This window comes from Pezoporus occidentalis, unplaced genomic scaffold (assembly GCF_034315485.1).
Source record: "Pezoporus occidentalis ecotype Australia unplaced genomic scaffold, CSIRO_AGI_Poc_V1 ctg84, whole genome shotgun sequence".
Taxonomy (NCBI): Eukaryota; Metazoa; Chordata; class Aves; order Psittaciformes; family Psittacidae; genus Pezoporus; species Pezoporus occidentalis.
Window position 1 is genome coordinate 286,265 of NW_026916203.1, and position 20,714 is coordinate 306,978.

General features: G+C 38.9%; 1 protein-coding gene across 7 annotated transcripts in view; it reads right to left on the reverse strand.

Moving 5' to 3' along the window:
- The window catches only part of APC (APC regulator of WNT signaling pathway), an 87,587-nt gene that overhangs the window by 26,229 nt on the left and 40,644 nt on the right, over nt 1–20,714 (reverse strand). For all 7 annotated transcript variants that reach the window (XM_062604222.1, XM_062604227.1, XM_062604226.1 and 4 more), the window contains exons 3-7: nt 11,752–11,836; nt 10,619–10,820; nt 5,745–5,853; nt 4,873–4,986; nt 1,708–1,791 (exon numbers count right to left, since the gene is read on the reverse strand). In XM_062604222.1, the coding sequence (XP_062460206.1) occupies nt 1,708–1,791; nt 4,873–4,986; nt 5,745–5,853; nt 10,619–10,820; nt 11,752–11,836 (594 nt within the window). The remainder of the gene's footprint in view (nt 1–1,707; nt 1,792–4,872; nt 4,987–5,744; nt 5,854–10,618; nt 10,821–11,751; nt 11,837–20,714) is intronic.

The window sequence follows — 20,714 nt, forward strand, 5'->3', positions numbered from 1 at the left end:
ATCAACACAAAAATCAGTATTTTAAATACAGTATCTTAATAAAGCAAATACAATAACTGAACAATTAGAAAATGTATGAAGTATATAAATGAGTGTGTTTAAAATGCTTCAAATTTTCAGAGACATGAATAACCCTGTCTATGGAACTGCAAATCTGGAGTCGAAAGGAGACAGTGGGATTGAGTGCGTCCTCAGCAAATTTGCCGATGACACCAAGCTGTGTGGTTGGGTTGATATGCTGGAGAGAAGGAATACCATCCAGAGGGACCTTGACACGCTTGTGAGGTGGGCTGATGCCAACCTGACGAAGTTTAACCATGGCAAGTGCAAGGTCCTACACCTGGATCAGAGCAATCCCAGGCACAACTACAGGGTGGGCAGAGAAGAGATTCAGAGCAGCCCTGCAGAGAAGGACTTGGGGGTGCTGGTCAATGAGAAAATGAACATGAGCTGGGTTCAGTGTGCGCTCGCAGCCCAGAAAGCCAACTGTATCCTGGGCTGCATCAAAAGGAGCGTGACCAGCAGGTCGAAGGAGGTGATCCTGCCCCTCTACTCTGCTCTCGTGAGACGTCACCTGCAATATTGTGTGCAGTTCTGGTGTCCTCAACATAAAAAGGACATGGAACTGTTGGAATAAGTCCAGAGGAGGGCCATGAGGATGATGAGGGGTCTGGAGCAGCTGCCATATGAAGACAGGCTGAGGAAGTTGGGGCTGTTCAGCGTGGAGAAGAGAAGGCTGCGTGGAGACCTCATAGCAGCCTTCCAGTATCTAAAGGGGGCCTACAGGGATGCTGGGGAGGGACTCTTCATTACGGACTGTAGTAATAGGACAAGGGGTAATGGGTTCAAACTTAAACAGGGGAAGTTTAGATTGTATATAAGGAGGAAGTTCTTTACTGTGAGGGTGGTGAGGCACTGGAATGGCTTGACCAAGGAAGTTGTGAATGCTCCATCCCTGGCAGTGTTCAAGGCCAGGCTGGACAGTGCCTTGGGTAACATGGTTTAGTGTGAGGTGTCCCTGCCCATGGCAAGGGGTTTGGAACTAGATGATCTTAAGGTCCTTTCCAACTCTAACTATTCTGTGATTCTATGAAAGCATGATGACTCTCAAAGTATTAGTTTTGCTCCCAAAACTAATTTTTCAGACTCAAGAATCTACAACCTTAACAAACAATGCTCTTGAATCCCTCTCAATTAATGTGTTTAACTACACTTGGTTTATTAAATTAAGCTTCTGTGTGCTTCCATGTCCATACACTGAAACTTCTTACCTGGTTGGTGATTAAACTCACTACAGTACCACGGGCTTACTAACTCTTACTTGAGATTCAGAGCAGCCCTGCAGAGAAGGACTTGGGGAGTGCTGGTTGATGAGAAAATGAACGTGAGGCAGCTTCAGTGTGCGCTTGCAGCCCAGAAAGCAAAACGTATCCTGGGCTGCATCAAAAGGAGCATGACCAGCAGGTCGAAGGAGGTGATCCTGCCCCTCTACTCTGCTCTCTTGAGACCAAATATTCTACCCTCAGTTCGCTGGTAAGAAGGCAAATTAAGAGCCTACATATATGGACTAGTTGATTAACTGTGACATCACTAGCTGATGGAAATAATCCTGCCTAGACCTCATTAAAATAATTTTACTTGTTTGGGTTTTTTGATTTTTAGAAAAAGACACATACCATAATCAAAGGCAAATAATTGCTCACTAACCTCTGCTTCAGCGGCTTGTGATTGTAGAAGCTGTCGTATACGGAGAATGTCCTTCTCTATTTGCTGAATTCTTGCCACCCTTGCCTGAAATGAATACATTTTCGTGTTTGATTTTGTTAAAAAACTCCATTTACTTATTGTACAGAACAACAATATGAAGAGCTCTTTGCAAATACTGCTGACTACAAAACAGAATTACTTCATTCATGTGATAATTCAAGTGTCCTTCATAATAAAACACAGGCATGACTGCAAGCATTCAAAACATAGTGAGTAGCTGGGTTTCCAATAAAACTGGTACTCATTTGTACATAACAGGTCATCACACAATACACACTGAAATAAAAAAATGTGGCAGTTAACTTCCACAATCTTCCTGTTTCTGAAACGAGCATTTTGTGCGGATCTTTAGCAAATTATTTGACTTTCATCCCAAATGTTAGAGTTTTACTTGCCTTACAGAGATTTGAGATAAATTTGTATTTACAGAGTGTCACAAAGGTATGAAATCCCAAATGAGTTTTATTACACTGAGTTACTATAATGATTTGGGAGTTTTGCTTATGCACAGCCTCTGAACACTCAGCTTCCACAAATTTCAAGTAATTTAACAGGCTACATATGAAGAAAATTATATACTGCTCCTTTGCTTTGTCTGGGATTTTACAGACATCTCTGAATCAGGGTCTTTTGCAGCCATATTGCTACTCGTTTCCCACTGTAACCATTCTCTGGTTAATAGAGGGAATGTTAAAAACCCCAAACATTACGGGATACATATCCTCCATCCAAGTTGTACTGCAAAGCACAGGGTGCATTATGATTCTGTGAAACAGTAGGCATATAAAGTTAAATATCCCTATATGAGCTTGATAATGTAATTGTACAAAACACTGTATTGACAGTATTTGACTTTAAAAGTGCAGAGAAAATAATTAGCCAAATCATATCACTAGCTGATATGAACACCAAACTGATTAAACAGGGGTCATTATGTGTTAATCAAATGGACACACAGGTAAAAAAAAAAATCCCAATTCTTCTACCTGATTAACATCTACAATGCTATACTAAAAAAGGAAAGGCTTTGTGTATCTAGTGGACAATGAAAGGATAAAACCCTAAAACATTTCAGTATCTTCTTGATGCCATTTTTTCCCTAACATAATTAAAAACAACTATTTCAGGGACAACTTAACTGCTTTCACAGTGTCCTGGGTTCAGCAGTAGCAGTCATTTTTCTCCTCCTTGGTAGCTGGTGCCGTGCAGTGTTTTGACTTTCGGCTTGGGAACAGAGCTGATAACAATGATGTTTTGGTTTGGCCAAGGACTTTGTGAGCCTCATGCTCTGCCAGGGAGGAGGCGAAGCGGAGAGGAAGCAGAGACAGGACACCTGAACCAAGCTAGCCAAAGAGGTATTCCATACCACAGCACGTCACGCCCAGGATGTAACTGGGAGTTAGCCGGGAGGGCTCAGACTGCAGGGTTGGAGGAGGTGTCGGTCGGTGCTTGGTCGGGCTGGGGGGGGGGGCAAGTTATCGGTCAGCTGGTGGTGAGGTGATGTATTCTCTTCCCTTGTTATTTCCTTTATCATTGTTATTATTGGTGGTAGCAGTAGTGATTTGTGTTATACCTTAGTTACTAAACTGTTTTTATCTCAACCCGTGGGAGTTGCATTCTTTGCGATTCTCCTCTCCGTCCCTCCGGGAGTAGGGGGAGGAAAGAAAGGGGGGGGGGGGAGTGAGTGAACGAGTTACCTGACTGGGTTTAAACCACGACACACAGTTACATAACTATAGTCAAATCCTTTATCTGGAAAACGTAATCTATTCTCTGCCTCAGTGCATTCAGAATTTTGCCAGCAGCCAAGCCTATTCTACTTAGCTTATTTCACCTCACTCTAGTTTAAACTTGTTAATAACAACAGAACTTTCCTGGAATTTCTCATGTCAATGTCCTAACACTTTCTTCTACAACAGGGCTATCTAGGCATCCACAGTGAATCCTGAGTCTGCTCTACTTTCACTCAGGACTGGATGATACAAGTTGCACAGCTGAATTTATGCAGGTCATCACCACTGCTGCTAAACCTCAGTAATACAGCCATACGGCTTCCAGATCAGAGCCAGTTATTATATCCAGGCAGATTAAACTTGGGTCTGTCTGAGTACATCTATAGAGACAAATTCCTACACAGCCTTTAACTACATAACTGACAATTACAGGGTATTTGTTTTGCTCTAACCATAGGAATTTTCTGAAAAGTCCTACTAAATTGCTCCCTTTAACATTTCAGGCAGTTTTTCTAATTACAAACAAAATTAATTTGAAATGTTTCTTAGGTAGCAATATTTTGTGTTGGGTAAACCTAGTGAGAAAAATAGAGCCTAAGAAGACTACTTTTATTGAAAGGACTTACTGTTGTAATATTTGCCATGAAAAAAAAAAACAAAAAAAAAAACGGATTATTTTACCAAGCTGGTTATTTATCATCCCTGGAAATAACTGGTAACAAATAGTTCAAATTGTCACTCTGCTGCAGTGGGGGTATAGTTTTTATAACCAGCAAACAACTGATTACTTCATTTACAGGTTCCATACAATTACATTCTACGTTGTATGTCCAGATGTATGTAACATGATTTGCATTCGGAATTGTACCTCATTATGAACACAAACAACTCTAGGTGAGCAAACAACTCCCAGACTTGTATGTGAGCGACATTTTTTACTTGAATACCTTGTTTTCAAAAATGATTCCTCGCTACATGGTTTTTTGGTTAAGAAAACCTAACAACAATAGCTGGATTTTATTTTAAACTTAAAACATGATAAAACCCATCATGAGTGATGCAAAATAAAGCAATTGCAACTACATGTTTGTTTGAAGCTGAAATGGGAAAAAACTACAAGCAAATAATCATTAAAAATATATTCTTTTGGAGAAATTGTCTACGCAAGGTCTTCTTTTAAACAGGCAGAGGAGGCTGCTTTTTGCTGAGTAGCTACTTATATTCTGATTCCTCTTTCTGTATTTGAACGGCTAACTAAATTCTCTAAGGCTATCACTGTGTTTACACACAGTTTTAAAATACAACTACCAATAATTTAAGAAAAATGCAGGAAAACTTTCTATTCCTTCTAGTAATGAAAGGCAAACTATACCTGTGCTCGCTTCTCCATGTCCTGACAAGTACCTAGCTGTTCTTCCATTGCAGCTCTGATTTGCCTTGCCTCATACTCCAACTGCCTTCTGGTCATATCTGTTTGCAAGGAGAACTGAAATTGAAGTACAGAGAAGGCATTTTAGCAAACAGCATTTACATAAACTATGTACTTCTCTGAACAAAAGCAGAACAGTTACTTTTTCACAGCAAACTTCATAAACAAACAAAACATAATTAACAGGTGCTTAAAATAAGACTGCATTATTAAAACAAGAATATATACCTGCAAGTTTTGTCAAATAATAAATATAGAAGATAAACACTGAGACAGTTATCATTCATCACAAGTCAGGAACATCTGGCTACTAGTCGGACATCTTCATTATCCTTGATAATGGTAACTTGACTATGAGTAGTTTGGAGACACCAAAGGAAAAGCCTGGAGCAACAATACCTGCATAGGCTAAAGCTCCAGTTTACTTGCTGTTAAGAGCTCCTGTGTAGATTGTCTCTTAGGCTAATATTGCCTCTCAAAACTAAAATAATCCACTAAGTAACAGACTGGATAGAGAAAAGACCTTTGGGGGACAGAGCTGAAGAAGCAGACTGACAAGTAATTAATTTTTCAAAAGGATTTTTCAGTCTTCCCCTCTATCACTGACATTTATACTGATAGTTGTGAATTGTAATGTGTAAAATTATGTATGAAAAAAATGCATTATTTAGGCTATATTAGCTTTACATAGTAAATAAAATTTTTTGTAGATTAAAATGATAGTAGAGTGCATTACCAAATTCATTAAATATACACAGCATCCAAACAGAGATCATAGCGCCAGATACAAGACAAAGCAAACTGAAGCTGCTTACATTTTCAGTAAGGGGGAGACTATCAATCCTTTTAGTCAAGTTCTGAAGCTGGGCATAATACCAGTCCTTCTCTTTCTCTTCCTTCTCAAGCTCAGCAAGCAAAAGAGATCTATTAAAAACAGAAGTGGGAAATGTTTCGCTATTAAGACCTCATTAACACATGTAAGTAGAGAAACAGGCATTGATACCCATTAAAAAAAGACTGAACGAGAAACGAGGTTTGAAGGCAGCACTAAGAAGACATTTGGGAAGGTGGGTGCAATTCCCTGGCCCAAAACACCACCCATTTTTCTATGCTAAGGAAGTCACTAGTTTCTTGTATATCAGGTCCATAGCTATAGAAGAGGAAAATACCTGTATGTTTCCACAAAACTATGAAATCTAATGCCAAGAGGCATTCTGCAAAACCAAAACCCAGTTATTAGCTGTGTGCTATGTTGTGTCCTGCCTCTTTTAGACAATATGCTTTGTACAATACATCAAACTACATTTAAGAAAAGCCCTAATTCTTACAGGAGCATATATATCCCTGAATCACATTACTGAATTAAATTATCCCATCAACCTTTTCAAGTGTCTACAAACTAACTTTGTTAACAATACCGAAACTATGAGTAAAGCACATAAACCCAAGGTATTTCTGTATTAAAAATACTTTAAGAGTATTTGCCATCAAATGTTATAGAAAGGATTCATTGACAGCTGTTTAAAACATTTTAAATGGTTATCATAAGCATACCTAAGTAGTATGTAAGAAATATAAGAATATACGCAGACTACCAAGAAAAAAAACTATAAGAAGTTTTACATACTATTTCATAAATCCTTCATGAACTACATTTATATAGTTGTAAATTTTATCAATATAGTTTTATAGCACTGTTTCAAAAGTTTCCAAAACACACAGTAACATTTCCAGGCAAAATCTGGCTAGTAGGGATATACCGAGAAGCAACTCTTTCAGTTTGTTGGGTTTTTTTTGGGTTTCGTAGTTGTTTGTTTGGCTGGGTTTTTTTCATACACATTTATTAGTTTCTTACAAACACCTTCCAAGAGCACTCTTTTTCCTTCTGACATTTTAATATCGGTCATTAACGGAAAAGCTAAAATCAACACTTAGCCATGAGACTGCTGCAGTACAAGTTTGTCCAGTATTATTTCCCATCCCTCAACTTCTGCACCCCCCTTTCTAAACTCTAAACTGAGCAACAGCCACATGAACCTTTACATAACATACGAACACACTATGCATAATTACTGTAAGTCATCAAGAACAAAACCACAGCCCCTGACTACTTTGATAAGGCATCCCAGTCATGATTTGAGATGATAATTAAATTTCAACAAGACAGAACTTGATGTGGAAGAATTTAAAAATACTTGTTTTAGAGGATCTGTCTTGGTTACTGCTTTAAAAATGTTTCAAAATAGTTTTGATGATTTAACATTTATAATCCAATGCAAGTGACCTGTCTACTATTCTAATGGAAAATTAGAATTGACAGGGTCCCTCATTTCAGCTGCAAGAGAAACGCATCATAGCCCAGTATGTGAAATCAAATTTGCAAAAGCATTATTAATGCAATCCTTACAGAAAGTATTTTTACCATACAAGGATCTGCAAATGTGAGAGGACTGACTAATTCTGCCCCTGGATGTCAAAGAATTGGTAGTATTACCCAGAAGGTTTACTTTCAGCTAAGTGAACGTGTGATTAAGTTCCTGTTGTAAAATGTAAGGGGATTCAGTTTGGGAGACACAGTCATTCAATATGCTTTGACATGCACAATGGATGCTAGAAGCAAGGAAACAATTTAGGAACCATCAGTGCACCATAAAGACTATAATGCATGACCTGAGGGTGACTCCTCTAACTTAATAGTGCAATTTTGCTTGAGTAATGCTTATTTGAGATTATTAATCCTTCTCACTGCTCTCTGAGAATCCAAGGTTTTAACAATGTCTTTAAGGTCTCTCAGCACTAAGCCTATTATAGGGTTGGTACAGCAGGTTACATGTAGCAGGTTGCTATGTATGCATGTGTGTATATGTACATGTGTGTATATATACGTATAGCAGATTGCACTTCAATTTCGTTGAAAACAGGCAGCAAGTCTCTGTAGATGTGTCTGGTAAACTGCACCCTGAACTTAATATTGCTATCAGATACTACACCAACCAGAATAACTTTCTCAGCCTCCTGGAACTTCTTGTGGTTAGGAGAACATTTAAGGTGGAAGAGCTGTTACTAGTCATGGAAAAAGAACTGATGGAAAAACCCAGTGCAGTTATTCCATTTTTTTATACCCCAAAACTGTCTACATCAGGACTTTCACAGTGTCAGAGAAAATTCTGTTCTCACCCATACACTGTCAAGTTCAATCAGAATGCAGCGAGGCAAATGAAGCAAGCTTTTGGAACTTAACACTATTTTTATCAGTTAACGAAAGGTTTCCAATTTTAACTGCTTTTTCTAAAGCATGGGAATTTTGAAAGACTTCTCTAATGTGGTATTTCTGAAGCTCCCAACAATATATGAAGCTGAATGACTGCAGAAAATTGGTTTCTTCTTTTGAAAATCTTTTCTGCATAGTTATGCCAATGTTATTCCCAGCTAAAAGAGAGAAACAAACTATATGCTACTCAACTTGCATTATGTAAATTACAATTAATACTTCCACTTTAATTAGCAGGTGATGAAAAAAACCTTGAAAATTTCAAAAGGCAAACCAACACCAGAAGTAATCTGCAGTGTACTCTGAAAAGTTTTGTTGCTGATAAAGTGTATTACCAAACACACATGGAAATAACCAGACAGAAAGCAGAAGACATTTAATGCCTATTGTATTCTAAATTGGCAATCTAAAAACATAACCCCCACTTTTCCCTTTTCTTTTTTGACTTTCAGATTAGAGGAGAGATAAGCAAACAAGAAAGAAGCAATTTTGCCTTCATTCTGGTAACTGAATCATTGGATTCATTTTCTTTGCTTTAGAAAATCAGTTAGGCAAGCTAACCAATTTTTCCAATCCAAAACAAATTTCAGTACTTTCTTCTTGTTTCTTGTTTACATTAATAAGCATCTAGTGAATTAGTTTATTAATAAACTTCTCATGAATCTGCCAAGATGACACACAGTTAATACACCATTTGGCCCATACTGCCTGTGAGCAGCATGCATTGTGCTACTGTCTTAAGATACCGAGTGGAAACATTCCCCTGCTGCAGGTTTCCAAAAAATGTTACTTATTCTAAATCATTTAATATTTTGAGGTTTGTCAGGTTCCATGACTTCTTTGAAAGTCTATGTCAGCGATCAAAAAACGTTCTGTCAGGAAACACCACACTTATACATATGCTCAGAAATACAGAAACTTAGTAAGCATGCCAAACAAGTTCAGATGCTAAGTATAGGAAAATAAGTGGATAATTTTCTTTCAGCTAGTGATTTCAGATGCATGGTCCTACACTACACCCCTACACTCCACCCTCTTCTGATTCATGTGGCTACCCAGGGTCCACATCTATGCACTACATGTTCTTACATGTTCCCTGAAACAGTACAAAAAATAGGGCAGCTTGGATTATCCATCATGTCACTAATAATAAAGCCAGATGAGATCTGGCCATGTGTCTATAGATCATCTCTACAGCACAAATCTTTACCCTGTCAGCTGTGACAGTAACACTGCCTAAGCTCATGTGAAATTAAATTTTTCTTATCCCTTTTTTCACTGTTATCTGGAACAAAGACCAGTTCACTGCCTAAGCTGTCTTTACCATGGAGAAAAATGTCTAAAGAACCTCAGAATCCTTCTCATCAATCAGGCTGATTTCAGCCTCCAACACAGTCAGCTGTTGGGATCCTCCCCACTGGCAGAATAGGAGAGACTGAAAAGTCCTTCATGAGGGTAAATGTTCTGAGCAACAACTAAAACATCAGTGTGTTATCACCACTGTTCTCAGACTAAAGCCAAAACATGGCACTGCACCAGCTACTAGGAAGGAGAAAAATAACTGTTACAGCTGAATCCAGGACAAGCAGTCAATGACCAAATCTTCAAGAAACCATATCTTACAGACAGGCTTCTGAAAACATCTGGGATTTCAGTCAGGTTTGTTTTAACATACAAAGATGTCTTCAGTGAGAAGTGCTGCATGTCTCTTACTTTCACATTTCCTTTTTAGGTGATTGATAAAGTCCTACAAATCTATATTATGTCCTGAAAGTATGTTCTTCCTATTAAATGGATACCACCACCTTCCAAGAAAAGAAATTCCATGATTTTGTCAACTCAAAACATCAGATGGAATCCTCATCTTGAAGATAAGAGTAAATACTTTTGTTCAGCAGACATTCTTCCTGAGAGAAGACTCACCAGGTATGTTTCTGCTAATATTAAATAACTGATCAACCAATTATGGCAGTTACAAGCTTTTGCAAGAAAGAGAAAGATTGCACCATCACACTGTTAGAGTTTCAGCCCTTGTCAACAGTGGTGAGGAGATATGGCAGTATTTGGGATGCTCTGCCTGCCCTAAGTATATCTCACATGCTGATAATCTGCTGATAAAACAAAATAACCTTCAGCCAACAAAGAATGACAACAAAACGCGTACAGGAAGAAGCGGGAGAAACTGTACGATGTGTCTTAATATTTTTTTCATATATATATTTTTGGTGTGCATTCTTTTTTAATGTATATATTTTTAATATATATATTTGCTGTACATTCCTGTCTTCCTTACCTGTCAAGATAAAAGTACTAGTGATCAAAGCATATGCATGACAGCTAAATACTAGCTGTGTCAGTAAACTTTCATGATAAAATTAGAAGTCAATTCATACTGGATAAATAAACAAAGGAATTTACCTCTCTTTTTCTAGCTCTTCTAAATAACCAGTGCTTTCTCTGCTTCCATTCATAAATCCTCTTCTTGGAAATGATCCCATGGGAACAGGACTGCACTCTCCTGAACGGCTTGACACAGACCCTTCCCGGCTCCCAGATGAATGCACGGAAACCTTTGGCCGTAACCTCACTCCAGGGAAGTTGGTACTTTCCAAGTTCAGTTCTGGATAATAAAGAGCAAACATTTCCAGAGGTGATGTTCAACAGCATAAATCTGAAAGATCTTTGCCATCTTAATTTCTTCTTTCCTACAGAAATCTATGATTTTTTGATGGAAAAATTTTGCATGGATATCAGAAGAACATAATGTGAAAAAAAAAAATCTTGATGGTACACATTTGAGCAGATGACCAAACTGCAATCTTGACAACCAGAAGAGTATCTCCACACAAGCCTGCCTGCCTCTTGCCCAGAGGACCTATGGAATGGACAAGAGTTTTGCAGAAATGTCATATGAACTGTTCCTCTGGCCCACTTTCTAATAGTTTCTTTCTTAGAGATCCTGCAGATGCTTCACTGTCTCGTAAATGATGACAGTATTGTTCACAACAGGGCCCTTAAATATATACATCTGCTGTGGTATTTCTAGTTCAGTAGTAGGTACAATGGATGCATACAGAAAGTTAGCAGTCTGGGCTTGCTCTGCACATCCATGTAATCTGATGATACACATTCCAGCATCTGCTCTAGGGAAGGGGGCTTCAGTTTACAGCATGACAGATACAATTCCAGTAATATGATATGGAGAGGGCAGGGCATGCAAACAATTTTAGACAATTGGTGAAACTAATCCATTAACTTAAACAATTTATCTTTTCTTTCTGAAGAACTGCATGAAATGTAAGTTCCATCAAAAGCAATTTATATGAAGCTCTAGGTTAACAGTAGTAAAAGCATAAAAGCAGCAAAGAACACTTTTTTTTTTTTTGAGAGTGTGTCTAAAAATGCTTGGTGAAAATAAGAGGCACTGAGACTATGCCCAACCATCAAAATCAGCACTGGAATGAAGATGCAGCTCAGTTAGAAAACTTCATCCCAAAGAAAAAGTAACAGAAGAACAAATTAACCCACTTAAAACATAATTCTAGATTTACCTTTAAGTCGTTCCAGTAAGTCAATTTGTCCAGAAGATGCCATTGCCTCATCTTCAATACTTCCTTGTAGCTGTTTCAGCACCTCCTGTAAGAAACTGAGCTTAATTAAGGAGTCTTTACAATAATACACCTTACTCTGTCCTCAAGGGCACATTTATGTAACAGCTATTTTGATACTCATGTAAACTTTATTTCATGTGAGCAGTGATCAACTGTCATAATTTTGTCATCATGTATGTTCTATTGTGTTTCCCCAAGCACTGTCACACTATAAAGTATATCCTGAATAATTCATCCTCTCCAGTAGCCCAGTCTATTTGTTGTTTTATTTAAAAGCTCTTCTCAAAGTGAATGCCAGTTATTTCAAATTTACAAATGAAAAAATAGATGTACAGCATAATTAGTCAAATTTCTCCACCAATGTATCAAAAATTAGTCTTGTAAAAATAAAATTTGGATACATAACTAAAAGCTACAAAAGTATCTTCAAATCCACACTTTTAAAACCTCAAAGATACGAGAGCAGAAGTAGTCCCCAGGATTTATTATCTCTGAGGCCCCAGCACAACTGTAAATAAGCACACAAAGTCATTATTCTTACTGCTACCATCTTTGCATCTATGAGGAAAAGACTTGGGATTTCCTATGGTGCCCTACTATTTGGTTTATTACTACTAGTACTACCACCACGCCTACAAGAGATTTATGAATCCTTCCTGCAGCTGAAGCTTCAAAGCCAAGAATATTGTTGTGTACTATTCACACTATGTATGACAAAATGACAGTTGAAGGAACATACTTCTAAAGCACAAAAAGATTCGCAGTAAACAATGACTACTACAGTAAAAGAGGCCTGCAAGCCCGCAGGTCCCTAATGCTCAGTGGCCTAAATCCAGGTAGGAAATTAAATGCAAGTTAGTGAATGCCTTTTCTGTACCACAACGGCAGATACATCAATAGCAAGAACAAATTCAAAAGACTGGTCACAAGGCAAAAAGCCCTTACTGGAATTTAAAATACCATGTTTCATACTGTAGCATGGAAAATATTTTTAGAAGCAGCAACAGTCAGGAAACGAAAACAATTCTGAATAATGAAAGGTACTCCCATACTTTTCATACATAGATTCTATGCCCAGAATTGTGCTTCTGGTCAGATCTGAAAACTAAGTTTAGACAATTTCAAAAGATTCTCCAATCAAAAGATCACCGTTTTGCTCTTTTAAGAACCTACCATACCTGTTTATCTCTTGCAGCTTGTACAAAAGATACCTTTCAAATGCATTTTGGTTTAAATGCATTTTGCTCTTTCCAAAGAAGACAAAATGGCATCTACAAAAAGTCAACATATTCTTTAAAAATACACTACTGACCTTTTCAGTATTTGAAGTATCTGTACCATGGCGGGAAGGGGAAGAAAGTAAAAGGATTCTGAGTAAAGAACAGGGTTCTGGGGAAATATCTCCAAGCACTAGACCCAGAGGAAATGGTTGCAGCATGGTCACTACAGACACCCAGGATATAATTAGGCGCTGGTACTCTTGGAAGAGGAATCCTGGAATGCAGATACACTAATTATGTTTACACTGTTTTGTGGAAATAATACTGCACATTAGAAGCAGTTTACAGCATTATTCTAAGCAAATTATTTCCTGACTTAGTAGTGACTTACTGAAAAAATATGCAAACTAAGAGCATTTATAAGGAAGGCTGCAGATTTTTTTTTCTGTTCTTTCCAAGAATGCAAGTCAAATTATTTTAACGGTCACTTAAATACAACCTAGTGTATCTCCTCCTACTGCAAAAGTACAGAAGAATGCTTTTGGAAATTGAACTGGCCCTATGACTCACCATTATTTTAAAAAAGTCACTGTATTCACTGTCTGTGAAGTACAGAAACAATGTCATTTTGTTACTTGGACTCTATGAATATAGTCCTGACCTTAAAACTACTTTACGGATAATAAAAAAGATCAGTCCTATAAGCAAGTAACTGCAAAATCACTAAGAAAAGCACCTTAACTTATAGTACACACCCAGTACTTAGCACTCAGCTGAGTGGTAGAATTGCTTAAGGGCTGTGAATTTACTCAAACTGCTAATAAAGAAAGGAATTACAGAGAAATAACACTGCCAGATTTAAAATCCCAAGATTTAAAAGTATATTCAATTTTTTGAGAACTCTGTGTATAAATATTAACAACCACATACAGAAATGTTTTAAAAGATGGTATCCATAAAACGATTTTCTTCTTTAGACGGATTTATCTCCTTTGGCAGGAAAAGGAGCACTGATAACAATTCACACAAGTCACAGACATTTGGTCTTCTGTATACACTACTTGCTCCCTGCCTTGAACAGCGTAAGTCTTATTACTTGTCTGCACTTTCCTGAAAGTTTGTGTATTCAGATAATGCCAAAATGCATGAAAATCATCATGATAATTAAATACAAAAAATCACTAGCTGTAGTATGCCAGATACATCCACAGACCAGTATCAGCTGAAATTTACTTATCTTTTAAAGGTAAGCATCAGTCTGTATTTTAAAAGACTTCTAATAAAAGCTATTGTATCAATCATTTTCTAATAAGACACTCTTCATAGCTGTTTCTCCTTTTCAGCTAGTAACTATATTTGGGCCCATATGAAGAAACATTCCTATCACACACCCACACCCCCCTTTGTGTTTCTTTCAATGTTTGCAAACAAACACAAATTGAGTTATCCTTCATTTTGGTTTCTCTAGGTGAGGCCTACCTTGGCTACTACATTTACAACATTTCCATATAAAAACATCTTTAACTGCACAGACATAGAAAATTTCAGATAGTAAACAAGCATCAAAGTTAGCAACATATAGCATGGGAATGTGCATAATGAATGACTGAGAACTATTATTTTTAACCACATCAGCAGTGTTTTTAAATGAGAATATTGATGGAACATCTGTACTCATATTTTTGCGTAACATGCTGAAAACTTTACATACAATTTCACTCTAAACTGGAAGTGATTTTTGAAGTTCAAGCCACTGCTGCACATTGATTCAAGTATTATTTAAAAGGGCAGAAAAAAAGATAACATACACTAGAAGAACATCCATCACCCAAACTCAAGGAAAGACTTAGATGCTGAAACAGTATGATGAACGGACAGCACAGTAATATTTTCTATGCATTTACAGGTATCATAAACTTAAGTTCAAGGTCTTACATGACCCTTCCTAAACACAGAACCACAGAATCACTTGTGTTGGAAGGGACCTCTGGAGATCATCCAGTCCAACCCCCCTGCAATGGCAGGGCCGCCTGGAGCGGGTTATACAGGAATGTGTCCACATGGGTTTTGAATGTCTCCAGAGAGGGAGACTCCACAACCTCCCCAGGCACCCTGTTTCAGTGCTCTGCCACCCTCAGCCTAAAGAGTTCTTCCTCATGTTGAGGTGAAACTTCTTGGTTTAGTTGATGGCCATTGCTCCTTGTGCTGTCACAGGGCACCACTGAGAAGAGTCTTGGTGTCATCTTCCTGGCACCTGCCTTTGAGATTTTTATATGCAATACTGACATCCCTTCTCAGTCTTGTCTCCTCCAGACTAAACAGGCCCAGCTCCTGCAATCTCTTCTCGTAAGAGAGATGGTCCAGACCCCTGTTCATCCTTGTGGCCCTCTACTGGACTCTCTCCAGTAGCTCATCTTTCTTGTACTGAGGACCCCAGAACTGGACACAGTTCTCCAGCTGTGGCCTCTCCAGGGTTGAGCAGAGTGAGGGTCACCTCCCTTGGCCTGCTGGCCACACTCAGTGCAGCCCAGGACACTACTGTCTCTCCTGGCCACAAGGGCACACTGCCAGCTCATGATCAACTTGTCACCCACCATTACTCCCAGGTCCTTCTCAGGTGAACTGCTCTCAAGTAGGTCAAGCCCAGCCTGTGTTGGTACTTTGGGTTCATCTTCCCCAGGTTCAGTACCCTACACTTGCTCTTGTTGAATCTCATTAGGTTTCTCTCTGCCTAATTCTCCAGCCTACTGAGGTCCCTCTGAATGGCAGCACAGCCTTCAGGTATATCAGGGAGATTTACTGTTCTGCCCTCATCAACCCATCTTGCCATGTCATCATAAAAGGCTGATAGGAACTTAATTATATGAAATTTGAATTACTGGAGCTTAATATGACCTTGATATAATGCTATCACACATGGTAAAAGACTCTCCGGGGCTTGGCGAGAGCTATGGAAGAGGCCCTTTATTCCTATGCATTCTGGAAAATTACACTGGCGCTTAATCAAGCTTGGTGAGAGCCTTCCAAATTGCCAAGCAATTGCTCTGATTGCTCAACCCAAATTACAACAGCAATGATGACAGCACTGCTGACTGAGGTGAAACCATGGAGCAACGTAACTATTAACCTTGCAGAAAGAGGAAAGCACTTATTATGTAAAAAGATGATGTTCGTTTTAATCTCAAACAATATCACTTTCTGACAGAAAAATATACACTTGGTGCCATCACGATCAAGAGCTGTCACTTGCTGTAACTACTGTATTTAGTTTTTAGCACAAGCCCACTGACAGATCAACTACTTCAGCTACCTAATCATGGGACTTACTCTGAGAAAGCTGCTCTACTGAAGTCCACTTCTCAGAGAAAGGGAAAAGCATCCCTCACCACGGGCTGGCCAAGCGGGTGAAGGCAGCTTTAAACTAAAGTTGCTGGGGGACAGGAACCTCAATCCATCCTGCTTCTATCAGTCTGCTGCGGGTGCCAGCAAGAGATGCCCAGAAACTGGGGAGTAATCACAGGTTAGAAAGCAAGCGCATGAAGAGCAGTACAAAGGACTTCCAGCTATTCCAGCCAAGGACATTAAAGGCAACAAGAAAAACTTCTACAGGTACATTGGGAATACAGGAAGAAAATGAAAAATGTGGCTCCCCTCTGGAAGGAAATGAGAGACCTGGTCACACAGGACACGGAAAAGACCAAAATGCTCAATGGTCTTCACCAGCAACAGCTCCAGCCACACTGCCCAAGTCACAGAAGCCAAATTCAAATACTGGGAGAATGAAGAACCACCTGCTGCAGGAGAGGATCAGGTTCAAGAACATCTAAGTAACCTGACGGTGCACCTGGTGGTCCATGGGACCTGACGAGATGCATCCACAGGTCCTGATGAAACTGGTGGATGAAGTTGCCAAGGAATTATCTGTCATATTTGAGAAGTTGTGTCAGTCTAGTGAAGTTCCCGCTGCCTGGAAAAGGGATAACATGAACTTTTTAAAATGGGGAAAAAGAAAGACCCAAGGAACTACAGGCCAGCCAGTCTCAACTCTGTTCCTGGCAAGAGCATGGAGGAGATCCTCTACTGTCACCAAAAGTCAGAAAACTCTTTAATACCAATGTAGCATTAACAAGCAGGCATTATTTATTGCAGCGCCAGATGCACAGGGGATACTTCTGCCTAATGTGCATGCCAATTCTTACAGGTTTCTTGCTTCTAAGCACTGATCTCATACATATACACTATAATTCCTAGAAATCTAATACATGTTATAATTTTTTCCCAGAACCAATTAACACAGGTTACTATCCCCTACAGCATGTGCAACTTGAGTGAGGGCCCCAAGGGTCTACGGGACCTGTGGCGGTTCTATCTTTGTTGACCTTCGGCTGAACTTCTCATTGCTTTCCTTTTATGGTCCTAGGTTGGCTTCTCTTACCTTGTTCTGACTTTCTGAGGAATGGTTCCCAGTTCAATGAGCTGAACAGACAAAGAATATTCTTTACCCTTTGTCTTGTTTCTTCTTGACATATGTATGGTTATGCTTAAGGTTCAACTTGGCTGTTTGCTTCAGCTAACAATCAGTAAAACGAGTCTTCTATCAACACGACATAGGGTGATGGTTCTAAACTAAAAGAGGGGATGCAGGCTGGATGTGAGAAATAAATTCTTTGCAATGAGGGCGGTAAAACAATGGCACTGGTTGCCTAGAGAGGTCGTGGATGGATGTGCCATCCTTGGAGAAATTCAAGGCCAGGCTGGATGTGGTTCTGGGCAACCTGACCTAGTTGAAGATGTGCCTGTTCACCGCAGGTGCGCTGGTGTCCTGGGTTCAGCAGTAGCAGTCATTTTTTTCTCCTTCTTAGTCGCTGGCGCAGTGCTGTGTTTTTTGACTTTCAGCCTCCACACAACACTGATAACACCGATGTTTTCAGTTGTTGCTCAGTAATGTTTACTCTGACCAAGGACTTTCTGAGTCTCATACTCTGCCAGGGAGGAGGGGAAGCTGGGAGGAAGCAGACAGGACACCTGACCCAAACTAGCCAAAGAGGTATTCCATACCACAGCACGTCATGCCCGGGATGTAACTGGGAGTTACATGACTGCTACTGCTGAACCCACTACAGCTGGACTAGATGAGCTTTTAAGGTCCCTTGCAACCCAAACTGTTCTATGATTCTACATTAAAAATAAAATCTTTTATTCCATTTTCAGTCCAATTTGGATTCTGGTAGAATCCTTAAAATCACAAAGATCATGCTAAAAATATTACTTTTTGTGAAATCAAAGCAACAGATTTAAAAAGACACAAATCAAACACAATATAATGCCCCTGCTGCTTCATTTTTGCTTATATAAATTCACTGATATTTTAAATCTGTTGTTTCTAAGATTATAACTGACTTATAACCACATTTTTCCTCACATGAGCTTAAAAAGAATTATTTGCAAATGTCTAACTGTATTAATTGTGCAGTGACTGAAAAGAACTACTGCCCAGAATTCATCATTTGACACGATTTGTAAAAATCAGTTCATCTTATGGTAGTTTCTTCCACTCCCACATTAGAATTTCTCAAATGACTAATACACATTAGTATCTTCAAGATTACTTTTATTTTTAAAGGATCTATCCATTGCATTATCAAATAGGTATAATGTGAAATTTCTACAGCTAGCTAATTCATTACTGTGCATAACAAAGGCAGTCAGCTTGTAATGATTTCTTTTAATCTGTATTATTTCAGAATATAAAACATAATTAATTGATAACACATTCAATATATAAAACATAATAAAACATTGAATGCAAAATATATCTTATTATTGAACCAAAATATTTTGGTAGGTTGTACTGAATGTAATTGGATTTTGAGCACTGTCCTTCTTGAATTCACAGTGCTATGCGAAGTCTGTATCTCAATTCTCATTGAATTCATTCCTACTAGATCAGCTGTCTCCAGACCATTTCTGAAGGTTATTGCAGTCATGCGATTTCCATGAACTATGTGACCGTAGTGAGATCACAGCTCATTCAAGGTTCAGCAAAAAAATCCAGCTGAGAGGGCAGGGTTTTAGATTAAACACTGTCAAAAAAAGAAAAATAAATGAGGGGGGGGGGGGGGGGGGGGGGGGGGGGGGGGGGGGGGGGGGGGGCAGTTTTGGGGTTTGGATTCCCCACCCCCACCCCCTGACTGTATTTTGGTCAAGCAGTAACTTTCAAGAGAAATACCTGGCTCTCAGATTCTCTGTATATGAGGATCTGAGAATCTGTGTTTAAAGACCTCATTTACAGGGGTAAAATAGAAAACAACACAATTTTATGCCTGGGCATATTTCTATTCACTGTGACCACTGAGCATGCTAACTTTAAAAGTTTTTTTTAGTAGAATAGGTGAAATTCTATCAGGATGTACAAACCAGCTGACAAAATCGGGGTGCACTGTCTACCTTAAAGCTGTCGTTTCCCTAATGTCTGAATGTGCAAACCCAAATAAAATGCCTTTTTTTTTTTTTTTCACCTAAAAGGGAAAAAAAAACCCTCTATTGTCCATACTACTACTTTTTTGTAGTTTATTTCTATCACATGTTTGTGATGTTGTGACAGCAGCAGAGTACAGATCTGGGGGTCAGATTCATTGCAACGTCCACACCACTGTAAACTGACACAAACAAGAACTGCACAGAAATTTCTTTAATTTCTGCTTTCGATTCATTGATTCCTTCCCACAGCTTCCTTCTCAAAAGGAAGGAAACTTTGTATATAAACTCCTCATTTACCACTGCACCTTGAGCTGTACTTCAAAACTTCTTCATTTCCATTTAGCGTCTGCTGTAATTTATGTTCATGCCTAAAGCCCCGCTAAAGCTGGGCCACACAAAAGTCAGTGAAGTATGAAAGAAGTCAAGACAAAGCCTCTGTGTCCCAGACAGAGCATGTATCAAAACAAGCTTTAAAAAAAATGGAAGTTTAGAGAAGAGAATGAAAACAAGCTCTGTTAAATCAGCAAAGTGCACAATACCATGCAAAACCTAAGAGCCAGGAGTACAAAGTACAAAAAGCTCCCTTAAATTTGGCCACATCAGACAGAACACTGAAAAATCAGACAGACAAAATGAAGTTGACTCATTAGACTTGGCTGGAAGATGCATGGAAACAATGCAAGGACAAGGGCAGACTTAAGAGAGGCACCATTTTCTGTCATACACTACTTGCATGGCAATGAGCAAATGAAGAGCATGCTAGAAAGTTCTCATCAGTTGGTGAAACACAGGCTAATTAAGGAAAATTAATGTTCCACTGCTGCTAGCAGCAACCAAAAGAAGTTTCTTTTACTACCATCTGTGTTCAGGTAAATGAGATTCTTTTCTGAATAGCTGTAAGCCAGGCATGCACAGGCAGAACTAGGACAGTGCTAAAAAAACACATGCCAGAACTGAGGGTAACAGTAAAAAAATGGTAACGTGTCTGCTGACTCACAGCAGCAGACATAGTATTGACATCACAGGATAATCGTGATGCACTGCAACTGCTTCATAAATTCTAAGGGAACTATGGGAGCATACTGCCAACTTCAATTATCCAAATTCTCTGGGCATTTATATAATAATCTAACAACTCTGGTTTCCTAGGAAACAAAACCAGGATCCATCACCCCAAACTTAGTGCTTTTTGATGTGACAAAG